This window comes from Pseudorca crassidens, chromosome 10, assembly GCF_039906515.1.
Source record: "Pseudorca crassidens isolate mPseCra1 chromosome 10, mPseCra1.hap1, whole genome shotgun sequence".
Classification (NCBI taxonomy): Eukaryota; Metazoa; Chordata; class Mammalia; order Artiodactyla; family Delphinidae; genus Pseudorca; species Pseudorca crassidens.
The window spans coordinates 58,342,711-58,355,326 of NC_090305.1; the positions used below are offsets into that span (position 1 = coordinate 58,342,711).

General features: G+C 46.6%; 1 protein-coding gene across 2 annotated transcripts in view; it reads left to right on the forward strand.

Moving 5' to 3' along the window:
- ITGA9 (integrin subunit alpha 9) overlaps positions 1-12,616 on the forward strand; it is a 351,949-nt gene that overhangs the window by 219,306 nt on the left and 120,027 nt on the right. For both annotated transcript variants that reach the window (XM_067753774.1, XM_067753773.1), the window contains exon 18: positions 397-547. In XM_067753774.1, the coding sequence (XP_067609875.1) occupies positions 397-547 (151 nt within the window). The remainder of the gene's footprint in view (positions 1-396; positions 548-12,616) is intronic.

Consider the following 12,616-nt stretch of genomic DNA (forward strand, 5'->3'; position numbering starts at 1 on the left):
GTTCACTGCTTTCTCTAGCACATAGAGTAGTGATTGGCATGTAGTAGGTGCTCAGAAATATTTGAATAAATTACTGTATGACCAAATTCCATGTATAGGTTATTAAATGTCTTATAATTTTCCAAGTTGGATGCACTAGATTTCACATGAGCCACAGGACAGCTTAGTGAGTTAGGCAACACAGGACCATAGAACTCCCCGTGCTTAGATGACGAAGCTGAGGCCCATGGGGGCTGACTGAGTGCCCCGGGACGCATGGCTAATTACTGGACTTCCTGGGACTTGTAGTTCTGATCCCAGTAGAGTTTCCGCCCCCACTCTCAGCTATCCCCTGAAGCCTCATGTTATATCAGTGAAAGCTTCAGAACACTTATTGCTGTTCATATTTCCTTGCAGTGTTGATGACAGAACCCCGTATCTAGCTATGGGGGCTGTGAAGAATATCTCCCTAAACATCTCCATCTCCAACCTCGGGGACGATGCCTATGATGCCAACGTGTCCTTCAATGTTTCCCGGGAGCTCTTCTTCATCAACATGTGGCAGAAGGTAAGAAGGACCCACATCTAGTGCATTTGCTGACTTTCATCGTACCTTGGAATATGCAGTGATTCTGCAGAGGTTATTCCTTTATGTGGAGGATCGCTTGGAATTATAATTTTTTCCTCCTGAACTTAGAAAGCATCGTTGGTAAAAGCCAAAGAAACCGTAAATGCCCACGATGCATCAGAGCCGTATCCATATCTCACACAGTTTCCCATCCCTTCTCTCTTGTGAAACCCTCTCTGCACAGTTTTATGTCTGGCCCCTTCTCTGAGATGATACAGTCATCATCTCCGGCACATGCATGTTCTAGAATATTCCCACTGTAGGTCTGTAGTTGTTGTGAAAAACCAGATAAGAAATGAGAACAGATCACTGCTTATCATGCACGTTATCACCAATGGTGCCCTTGATGTTTTCCATTCGAGGATCATGAACATCTGCCTCTGCTTTGGCATATTGATTTAGTCCTGAGATATTTTAGTGAATTGAGGAAATTAAATTATTTCCATGAATTGAGTGAGTTTTAAAGAGCGATTTAATTTATTTGCACGATTGACGTTTAAATAGCATGACTCAGAAAGGAAAAAGGAGCTGGGATTCTCTCTAGTCCCATAATCCCCCTCAGTGAACCACTTTGGGGAAGAAAGTGTAATGGGTCTCAAACGTAGGTGGCAGGAGGAATGAGTGGACTCGGATAGACCGACTTCTACCTGGTGGTTGTCTGACTGTGGGCAGCTGTTCCGATGGGAAGTTTTGCAGCTTTTCAAAGTGTTCACAAATTTGAACTGCAGCACCTTGATGTCTGTGTAAAAATGGAGCCGGAATCACTTTCCAAGGGAAACCTTGGCCCTGCCCACAGGTGAGCGCTTGGTGTGCCTTCGGGCGGTGGGCAGCCTCTGTCCAGGCACAGGTCCTGCTAGGCTCAGTTGTTTGGACAGGACTGTGCCAACCCTGCCTGGCTTAGGGGGCAGCTGGGGCATATGGAGACATCCTGAAAGGCACTTCAAGAACATCCCAAGCAGTCATGTTAGAATCTCTGATGCTCTGTAGCTTCTGGAGCTACAGGGTAGGGGAGACCACAGAGGCATTGAATGCAAGAAGGGCATGCTTTCCAGCCACTTCTACACCCCCAAAATTGTCCCTGATTTTAAGCCCAGTCCAGAGAGAGCCAAGAATCTTCAGGGTTCTATTACCTGGCTGTGCACCGAATCTCTTTTACAGAATGTCATGTCTGTGATGGGTCTTCTTGTGGGGCATAAGAGGGTGGATGGGGGGAGGGGGGTTCACTCAGGGACCAGACCTGTGGAACTCACCTTTATGGTAACTAAGAGGGTGTGACTGGTGACTGGGTCATCACATTGAATGTATTCCTGTCACTCAGGACCCATGGGAGAACTTCCTCTTTGTCTCAGAATTAGGAATAGCTGTGCTTTTCCAGAGCATTTTGGCTTGTTCATATCTGTGGACACAGTCATCCTTATAACCAACTGAGCTTCGTTGTTTCTGTTGCCTGCTAGGAAGCTCAGAGCTTGCCCCACTCTGTTAGTACCTAGGTTTTGGTGGTATAATTTATAAACTAAGTAGCCTCCTGCATCTTGCTTTACTTCCCTTCACCATGTTTTTCTTTTTGGCTTGGAGACTGTATAATATTCTATCATAGGATATAGTATGGATTGCCTATGAATTCCTACTATTGGATATTTAGATTATTTCCAATTTTATTCTCTTTTAAATAATATTATGATGAATATCTTCTACAGAGATTAGTATGAGCAAATGGTTATATCCTTAATCATAATTATTTGGGTAATGGGAAGTAGCATTTATTGACCATGTGTTATACACCACAGGTTTTACATACATTTTCCCATTCTCTCCTTACTGCATGTGATCCAGGTGCACCTGATTTATTGGAGGAATGTTCTCAGGAGAAAAGAAGTGAGGGAAGCAGGTTGGGGCAGAAAGGGCTGAGTAAGGGTGTAAAATCCAGCCTTGGTCTGGGTTGTGGGGTGGAAAGAGGTGGGGGAATGCCCTAGAGCATAAATCACTCAGCAGAACTGTCCCCCCTTGAAGTGGAAGGGGAGCACCATTTCCACCCTGTCATCATCACTGACCACTGGGGGGGGTGGTGAGTAGCCTCCCTGACATCCTGGACAAGGGGACTCTGGTCAGTCAAGGACGACGCATGTGAGAAGGACACAGGTGTGTCACTAGCTACTGTAACTGATCATGGGGCCAATGAGAGCACATTTTTATCTCTTTGGCATTGAGTCCCAGCAACCTTTAAAACCTTTGGCACAGGGGACACTAGGTTTCAATTTGGCAGAAAGTTGACAGGGTATCGGGCTCTTCAGGATGTGGTGGGCATTAGTCCAGTAAAGGTGGCAGGGCACAGAGACATTATATCATGTAGCTGCTGCAGAGGCAGGACTGGCTAGAAAAGCAGATGGGTGAGATGGCCCTCAGTGTAGCAGGAGAAGGAATAATAGAGAAAAAAAATTCCCTTCCTGTGACTACAACCACAGCTGCAAAGTTAAGCAACTGGGGAATATAAATGGCATCACTCAGCTCAGAGCAAGATTTTAACGGCATGCAGGTGGGTAATGAGGGAGACAGGAGAGGGCCCACCCACCATGATCCACCTACCAGAACCAACATGGGCCCTACCAAAAGGTTCTAGCACATTAAGTAAGAAAAGTATACCTCCAGATACAGAGGGAAGGCATACCTTTTAAAAGACTATTAATAGAAAACAAAAGTAAATTTTACTGAGCGTCTGCTTTTGTTTTTAGTAAAATTCAAGAAAAAAATGAACGCAGCAAATGATCAGATGGTAGAACAACAGACTGAGAAGAAAAGGGAATGGGCTGAGAGAGAAGCAAAAATAAAGGTTTTGAGTGGGATAAGGAAATATTATAATGAAACCAAGAAGGTAATGACAGAATCAAAATATGTGTTATGGGGACTTCCCTGGCGGTCCAGTGCTTAAGACTCCATGCTTCCACTGCAGGGGGCCTGTGTTAGATCCCTGGTTGGGGAACTAAGATCTTGCATGCTGCACAGCATGGCCAAAAAGAAAAAAAATATGTGTTATGATCAGGAGAGAGCAGAATTGGCAGTACGGGAAGTTGATTCATTGTTGCAGAGGGTGTATTTGAGGAGGTCTCTGAGAATTCAGAGAAAAAGAACAGAGCAGTGGAGAAGGATGGCAGTGAAGACTAGGTATGGAAGGTGGAGGCTGGAGAATCAGCAAATAGAAACAGTTCCAGAATCACTGGAATAGAAGACATGAGTAGACAGCAAAGAAGGATCTCCGTTTTCTTGAATGGGTGCTGCAGACATTAGGCAAAAGTGTTAAGAACAGTTTAATGTTTACACATAACCTCATGACATTTCTAATTTTACAGGTATAAAAATGATACTACTCGTACCTAACAGAAAACAAAGGAAGCCATTTTCTACAGATTTCTGTAACATTAATAGCAATAATTAGAAATTATTGTTCCATGGTGAAATAAGAATTCTATACCCAACCAACTTGCCCTCCATGGTAAAGGCAAAATAAAGATATCCTTGAATATATAAGAATTTGTAAAGTCTACTAACTCTCCTGTTTTGGATTCCCCCCAAAGCAGACCCAGACACACTGGTGGTGGTGTAGGTAGTTTAGAGAGTTGTCTCCGGGGGTGGGGGTGGGGCACGGTGTGGGAGTGGTGAGTGACGAGAGACAGGAGAGTGTGCACGGAGGGGCAGGTGGTGCTGTGGGCAGTTCGGGCTCCATCCTGCTGCAGACCCTCTGAGAGACAGAGTCACCCCTCAGACTCACTGCTCTGTAGGGTAAGGAAGCTGCTGGAGGGTTTATCTACCAACTCCTGCTGCTCATCCATGGAGAATCACTCCAAAGGCATTAACTGTCTAGCCTTTGCAGCCTTCCCTGGCTGTGGGCCATACTTCCTGGGGCCAGGAAACAACTCAGGCAGAGAGTTGGGGGAGCTTTGGGCCTGGAAGGGGACTGGCCTCAAGTGACCAGCCCTACGGGTGTTTACAGGGAACACGAGCAAGGCACTGGCAGCATCTGCCACAAAAGTCATGAAAGCTTGAATAGCCGTGAAACTCTTTCTGAGAAACAGTTATAGATACAGCGTATTGTTGAATAAAAAGTGTATTAAAGCCAAATAAAAAAAGTAAGCAAAAACAATTTTTACAAATATTGAAAATATTAAGCAAATGTAAAAAAATTATTGCCTCAGTAAATATATAATTTTAAAGATTAATAAAAATAAGCCTATAATCTGTTTTACCATAAAAATTTGAGAAGAAACTTAATCTTGTCACTCCTCCTGCTTCACATTCTTCAGGATGGAGCTCAGGCTCCTCAGCTGTTCATGAGAGGCCCTTCCCAGCCTGATCCTTCCTGCCTCCCTTCCTCCCTGGCCTCATTGTTCACCATCCCCCACATACATGCTTGAATCCATTCATACTTTATTACTGAAGCTGCCTTTACCCAGGAATACCCCAGCCCCAGTTTGTTTAATGAACTGCTCTGACCTCACATCTCAGTTCAGGGGTCACCCATGCAGGCCCCTCGCATGGCTGCACAGGTGATGTGGGTAGATGGATAGTTGGGTGGATGGGTGGAAGACTAGCTGTCCCTCTTGTCCAGAGTCACAAAGCAACTCAGCGCCCAGGCCCTGACTACAAGGTCTCCAGTCTTCTCTGTCATCACACAATTAGTGATGTATCAGTTTCTGAGACTGAACAAAAAAATATCACTTGAGATGGATTTTTCTATCTCATGCGAGGCTTCTTTCGTGGATTTGTTCTTCCTTTAAGGGAAGGCTGCTTATAAGAATGTGGGCTGCACAGGGATGACTTTTCTCTCACCTACATAAAGCTAAAAGAGAGAATAAGAATGGAGAAAACATGGTTTGGAATACCACTGCATCATACAACTTTAGGGTCACGTTCACCTTGGGCTCTACGTGAGCAACACCTCAGGGTACAGTTCCGCAGAATACATGAACGGTGCCCTCTGGAGTCATTACAGCTATGTGGCACTGGAATCAAGATAAAGTTGAGTTGTCATTTCTTGCCTTGGTGCTACTTGGCACAAAGGGACTTAGCTCTTCTTGCATCCGTGGAACAGGAATGGAGTTGTTTGGACAGCAGTGATTAAGTATCCGCTAAGTGCCAGGGACTGTACCGGCTGCTAGGAGACACAAGGAGGAGTAAGCGCTGGTCCTAGCTCCCAGGGAGCTCAGAGCCTAATAGGGTGAAAGACATATCAGGCAGCATTTAAAGTACAAGATGCCAGCTGCTCTACAGAGGTGCTGAGAAGTTGCTTTGAAGGTGAAGCAAGTCGCTACTGTGACAGCTAGTCTTGGGTTGGACAGAATCCCTAGACGGATGCTAGGGGTAGATGGATGGGCGTCTGAAGAGTTGGTGTCAGCCGGTGCCAACATTGCAGACCTGGGGTCGGTGGGTGAGGTGGGCGAATTTATTTGGGAGGTGAAGTCCAGAGCTGGGCTGGAGTAAGGGTGAGATGGCAGAGGAGAGCAAAGGAGGAGGGACAAAAGGAATCCAGCGAGATGGAAAAAGGTTGCCCATGAGGGACAAAGGACCAGTACCATTCCTAGTGGCAGGGTGATGACAGGACATTTTAGGAATGCTGATGCCTGCTGTTCTGTGCTGAAGTAGCTTGTCAGGTAGGACTCTTGCACTCATGAATAACTCACATGAGCGAGAGAAACTCAAAAAAAGAGGCTGGGTTCATGAGTACATCTTTATGATATTGACTGCCGTGCACACGTGGAACACGGACATTGTAAGCTTCAAGCAGGTGCAGGAGAGCTCCCAGCTGACTTTTGGGTACAAAGGGGACGCAGCAGTTTGCCTTGGAGTTAGGGAAGCCCACGCTGGGAAAGAAGAGAGAGGAAGGGCAGGCTCCTGACCTAGTCTTTTCTCCACAGCGTGCACTCTTGATTTGGGTCTCCCAGATGCTGACCTTGAAACAAGGAATTGAGGTCAATTCATTTATTTGAGAGGTGCAGGAAACACTGGTAAGGAAGTGAAGTGATACAGGCAGGTGAAGGCAGCTAATGAAGAGGGTACATTTACACCAGGTACCACAGTGGGTGATGGGGCTTCATCCTGCAGGGCAACTCGGGAAACAGGACAGAACACAAGCTTCAGGGGTGAGGGAGCTGGGGATTTACACCCCCTCCCAAAGAGTCAGTGGTTGAGACCTTCTCGGGGTGTTCATTCGCCAGTACTAATGTCTTATAACGTGCATGGCCAGAGCCATCTACACGGTTCTGGAACGATGTTCTCAGGCACAGAGATGCAGACCCTGGCAGCCGGAAGTAGGCTGGAGCAGCCTGAAAGGTGCAAGCCATCTGAGCAGGGCTCACCAGCACCTCTACCCTGAGCACTTCACTTTCTAGGCTTCCAGAAGGTGTAAGTTGGCCTCATAGCACTTCACTGGGATTCTGCAGGCGCACACCTCACAGTCTACAGGAGTGGGGCAAGGCAGGTGTTGTAAATGGGTGAAGGGGGCTGGGTGTGGGACAGTAGGAAGCAGTGGAGACTGTGGAAAAATGGAGGATTCCAGCCTATTCCACAGAAGGCAGCCCATGCCCAGCAGCGGTCACCTGTTGCCAGATGGGAGTGAGGGCCAGTTTGCCAGACTTCCTATTTTTCAACAAAAGCCAAAAATCCACATTTTTATGTGAAATCTCATGGCATTGGCAGCTAATTAAAATATTCTCTGAACATTGTATGGGCCAAACAAAACATGTCCTCTTGACTGCATCCAGCCTGTAGGCCACCAGTCGTGACCTCCCGCTTTGCTGTTTTCCACATGTTCTAGTCCTTTTGTCTTGCCTGCCTGTTTGGCCCATGGACCTGGATTTCTGGTAGAACCTAGTTTGTCTGCAGCCTTGATGGCAATTCAGGTCTACCCCTGGGCAGCAGATCAGCTAGCCAGACACTGGAGAGTGAGTGTGTATTGAGGGGAAGGAGGGAATTGGAGAGGGTCAACCCAAATGTGGTGTTCATGAAATTTTTTTTACTTTTTTTTTTTTTTTTTTTTAAATTTTTGGCTGTGCTGCACGGCATATGGGATCTTAGTTCCCTGACCAGGGATTGAACCCATGCCCCCTGCATCGGAAGCATGGAGTCTTAACCACTGGACTGCCAGGAAGTCCCTTACCTTTTTTTTTTAATTGAAGTATAGTTAATTTACAATGTTGTGTTAGTTTCAGGTGTACAGCAAAGTGATTCAGTTACACATACATATATCTATGCTTTTTTGGATTCTTTTCCCATATAGGTTATTATAAGGTATTGAATATAGTTCCCTGTACTATACAGTAGGTCCTTGTTGTCTATTTTTTATTTATTTTTTTAACATCTTTATTGGAGTATAATTGCTTTACAATGGTGTGTTAGTTTCTGCTTTATAACAAAGTGAATCAGCTATACATATACATATATCCCCATAGCTCTTCCCTCTTTATTTTACATATAGTAATATGTATATGTTAATCCCAAGCTCCTGATTTATCTCTCCCCCCTCCCCCCTGCTGTCCTTTTTGGTAACCATAAGTTTGTTTTCTATGGCTGTGAGTGTGTTTCTGTTTTGTAAATAACATTTTTGTAGATTCCGCATATAAGTGATATCATTGGGTATTTGTCTTTCTCTGACTTCACTTAATATGATAATCTGGAGGAGGGAGACAGGTGAGGAGGATGAGTGATCATGAATCAAGTGGGGAGAACATAGACCCTCCACTGTGATGCGTTTGATCGCATTCGGAGCACTTCCTGTTTGTAAGAAGTGTAGTTCCTGCTTGTCACCATTGGTTATAAGTCACTGGATTCGACTGATGAGTTGTTGCATCACCTTCTAGTCTTCTGGAGGAGCTGCAATGGAGGAACGAGCCTGTGTCCTTTTATTTCCTCCATGACAGGGTCTAACGTGGGAGGTGTGACAATAATGTAGAAAGATGCTGGAAGGGAAGCCCAGTTTTGCTTTCTCTGAGAGTGAGTGCTTTGAGTTCTGAATTAAACTCAGCTTTGGCGGGGAAAAGCTGCAGGGCAGCTTCCGCAGCTTTCAGTGGCTTATTCTTTACGACAAGACACATAGAGGGCTAACAAGTTTGTATCTCTTGTAAAGTGATTCTTCCAGCTATGTCTACATTTACCCCAGAAAGGGCAACCCCTTCTAAAGTTCAAGGCAAATCATTCAACGTGGCACTAGGCCATAAGACTGATCCAGTTTCTAACCCAGGTAGATCAGGCAAGATTAGACCCTGCCATGTTTGTATACCTTTATGTTTGTGGGAGTGCGCTGGCCTGTTCTCAAGACAAAAGGTTCCACACAGAAGCCACATCCGTACACAGGGACAAAATGAAATGTATTAAGTGGAGCTGGGCAGCCCAGCATCGTGCTTTGGAAGGGTTTGTGGGCGGAAGTGCATGCACCTCATCATTGAGCGTGTAAACAGATTTCATACAGCCTTCCTGCACCTTGCCACTGCCCCCATTCATGGCAGGAACTGATTTTCATTGTGTTCTGCTTTCTCCGGTGTCTCTTGTCAAGTTAATAGTAGCCTCGAGTAAAATGCAACCCTTAGATGTTTATAGTCATCTTGGCCAGGCCATTAAGATGATGCATGAACTTGCTGCTTGCCCTTGTAAGAGAGCCCTGAGGGTGGATATTGATACTCAGAAAATAGTAAGTCTTTTCCGCCCCTTTCCTGTTTTTAATCCAGTGCCCCGAGCCCCCTGGTGCTTTACCTTGAACTTCCTGCTTAATGCCAGGCAAAAAGACCTCACCTGGATCCAAGGGCCATTTGAAGCTCTTAACACAGAGCACACTCTCTCACTCCAGTGGTCTTTCCCATCCCGCTTGTCAGAGGCAAATCCCATGTTCCCTAGAGCCCCTTGAGTTTCTGACTTATTTCTGCCAGCCCTGACCTTCCTCCTGGAGAGGAGGAGTGTGGGTGGTGAGGAGCAGGGACCAGGCCAGGTTTGCAGGTCCTCACCCTGGGTTATCTGTGGCCATCGCGCTAGCATTTTTCTGACCCCATCAGAGCTGTCCTAACCCAGAGTGAAGCTGTGCCTGGAGGAAGGCTGGGCCCTTTCTGTGACAGCCAGCAGCGAGGAAGTGGGGGAGAAACCCAGACACCCATTTCAAATTACACCGTGGCCTCAGTGTTCCATGGCGGGGTTCAGTTTTCATGTATGTGAAAAGCTGCATTTGTGTATTCACTGCGTTGGAAAGGAAGGCTACGTTTTGCTTGAGAAATGTCAACAGAGCTGTAGCTACGACAAGGATTTTTCACGAAAGTAGTTTTCCAGAGCTGCAGGACTTGGGCAGATATGTACGGGGGGAGTTTAGAAAACACGTGTTAAGCCTCTATATTTTTTTCCTAATGAACTGCACAACAGCAATTTAATAATTCCCTCTTTTAAGAGGAAAGGGGGAGTCTTGGATTTTAAATCTTTTTTATAAAGCAGCACAGCACCTCTTAAAAAGAAAGCCATGAAATTCATCTGCTAAGTCCAACAAAAGAAAACTAAAAAAATCAAGAAGAATTAGGTGTTTCAGGCTGGGTTTCCTGAAGCAGATCCCGAGGTGAGGATTCATGTCAAGTGGTTTATGAGGGATGTGCTCCCCAGGGAGCTCCACGTGGGGAGTTGGGGGAGCAGGGCAAGAAAGGGTGCGTCTCAGGCGAAGTCATGAAGAGGGTGGCCTTGCCTGAGCTCTGAAATGGGGGCCACACCTCGGCACTGCCACATCTCAAGGCCAGGAACCTGGGCTTTGGTTCTCCCACGAGCATTGGTCATTGGTTAAGGGCCAGTTACGGAGGAAATGAAGCCCCAGGCACTTTCCATGCTCTGAGGGTGAGGTGTGGATGGAGCAGCTCCAGAAGCCAGAGGGCAGGCCTCAGAAAACCCACAGGTGCTGGCTCGTGAAAGCAAATGCGCACTGAAGCCAGAGGGTGGACACATCAAGGGGACCCAGGGGTTGGCGTGGACCACTAAAAGCACTTGCTACAGCAGGATTACCATCAGTGGGTGCTCTTTGTGATCTGAAGGTATATTACAAGCATATGGACAAAGATCTTTGAGCTCTTGAGGTGTTTTTGTGATGTTCTCAGTGTCAGTTGCACACAGGATATTTCTGCCAACTCCTGAATAGGGGAATCAGCAACTGTGGAGGCCCTTGGAATTTAAGAGACAACATGAATGCACAGCTGTGGTCCATTGCAGTCCAGTTTTCCAGAGCTGTCATTTCATCCATTTGAGGCCAGCCTTACAAGGAGCATCCCTGCTCCCTGATGGCCACTGGCATCATTCTTCCCCAGGCACCTAAGAATAACTAGCCAGCCTGTCCTGTTCTCCTAAGCAAGTAGATTAAGCAGCTGATTTTAAAAACCAGTTAGAAATGTGTTTGGCTGCATGTAAGTGATCCTAATGAGATTTTGATTTTTCCTTTGTAATAATAAGTCTCAAAGTGGACTGGTAAGTAATTGTACGATGCCATCAGAAACCCAGTTCCTCTCTCTTTCCACTCAGCCTTGCCTCATACACATTGCTTCTTGGTGTCCACTTCCAACACTGCAACTGTATTCCAGGCAATAATAAGAAGAAACATAACCGGCCTGCTCCCTTTTAAGGAGCTTTCCTGAAGCTCCACTCAGCATTTTCCATGTACATCTCATTGCAAAACCATGTCACATGGGCACCCCAGCCACAAGGGAGGCCGGGAGATGAGTTTTGCTGGCTGGACACACTGCCACCCCAAACACAACCAGGTTCAGTTTACGGGGAGGAAGAGAAGAGTAGCATTGGGATGCATCGGCAGAGTCAGCCACAGCAGGAACCTGGGAGTGGTCGTTTGCAAGTGTCTCTGAGATACAAAGCAGAAAGGGGGAAGGAGGGGTCCCTGGTGGCACAGTGGTTAAGAATCCGCCTGCCAATGCAGAGGACACGGGTTCGATCCCTGGTCTGAGAAGATCCCACATACCGCAGAGCAACTAAGCCCATGCACCACAACTACTGAGCCTGTGCTCTAGAGCCCGCGAGCCACAACTGCTGAGGCCCGTGCACCTAGAGCCCGTGCTCCGCAACAAGAGAAGCCACCGCAGTGAGAAGCCTGTGCACCGCAACGAAGAGTAGCCCCCCCTTGCCACAACTAGAGAAAGCCCACACGAAGCAACGAAGATCCAACGCAGCCAAAAATAAATAAATTGGTTAATTTTAAAAAAAAAGAAGAAAGGGGGAAGGGCAGGGAATGAATCACAGACAAACAGGCAAGTGACCGGCACAATTACTGTCTTATTGTCCTTCTGCCAAAGTTTTTTCAAGCTCTGCGTTACTGCATTTAGGATTTTTTTTGCAGTCACCCTCAAGAATACCTTTTGGGGAGATCTAGTTTGGCCATAGTCAGGTGTAGCAGAGCCCTGGTGAGAACCAGCAGGTGATGTGACCCAGTTCTGCCTAATAAGCAGTGCCCAAGGGGACTACTCCTACAGTAGACTTTGGATCCTGATAAAGTATAAGGTAATTTCTATCTGTCCACCTTATCTATCATCATTGATACCTGCATTTCTTATTTTCACAAGGTGAAGCCATTCCAATCAAGATGTCACTGTATTTGGATTCAGGGCCTCCAACAGAGGTGCTCCAGCTCTACATCCAGGCCAATCTGTGCAAGAAAGGTCAAGGTCGGCCTTCCCTGGTGGCACAGTGGTTGAGAGTCCGCCTGCCGATGCAGGGGACATGGGTTCGTGCCCCATTTCAGGAAGATCCCACATGCCGCGGAGAGGCTGGGCCTGTGAGCCATGGCCTCTGAGCCTGCGCATCCGGAGCCTGTGCTCCGCAACGGGAGAGGCCACAGCAGTGAGAGGCCTGCGTACCGCAAAAAAAAAAAAAAAAGGAAAGGTCAAGGTCCAGTATCCCTGTCCTTCTGACTTTTTGGTATATATATTTCCAGCCCCTTCTTTACTGTTCTTTTTTTTTTTTTTTTTTTTTTTGCGGTACGCGGGCCTCTCACTGTTGTGG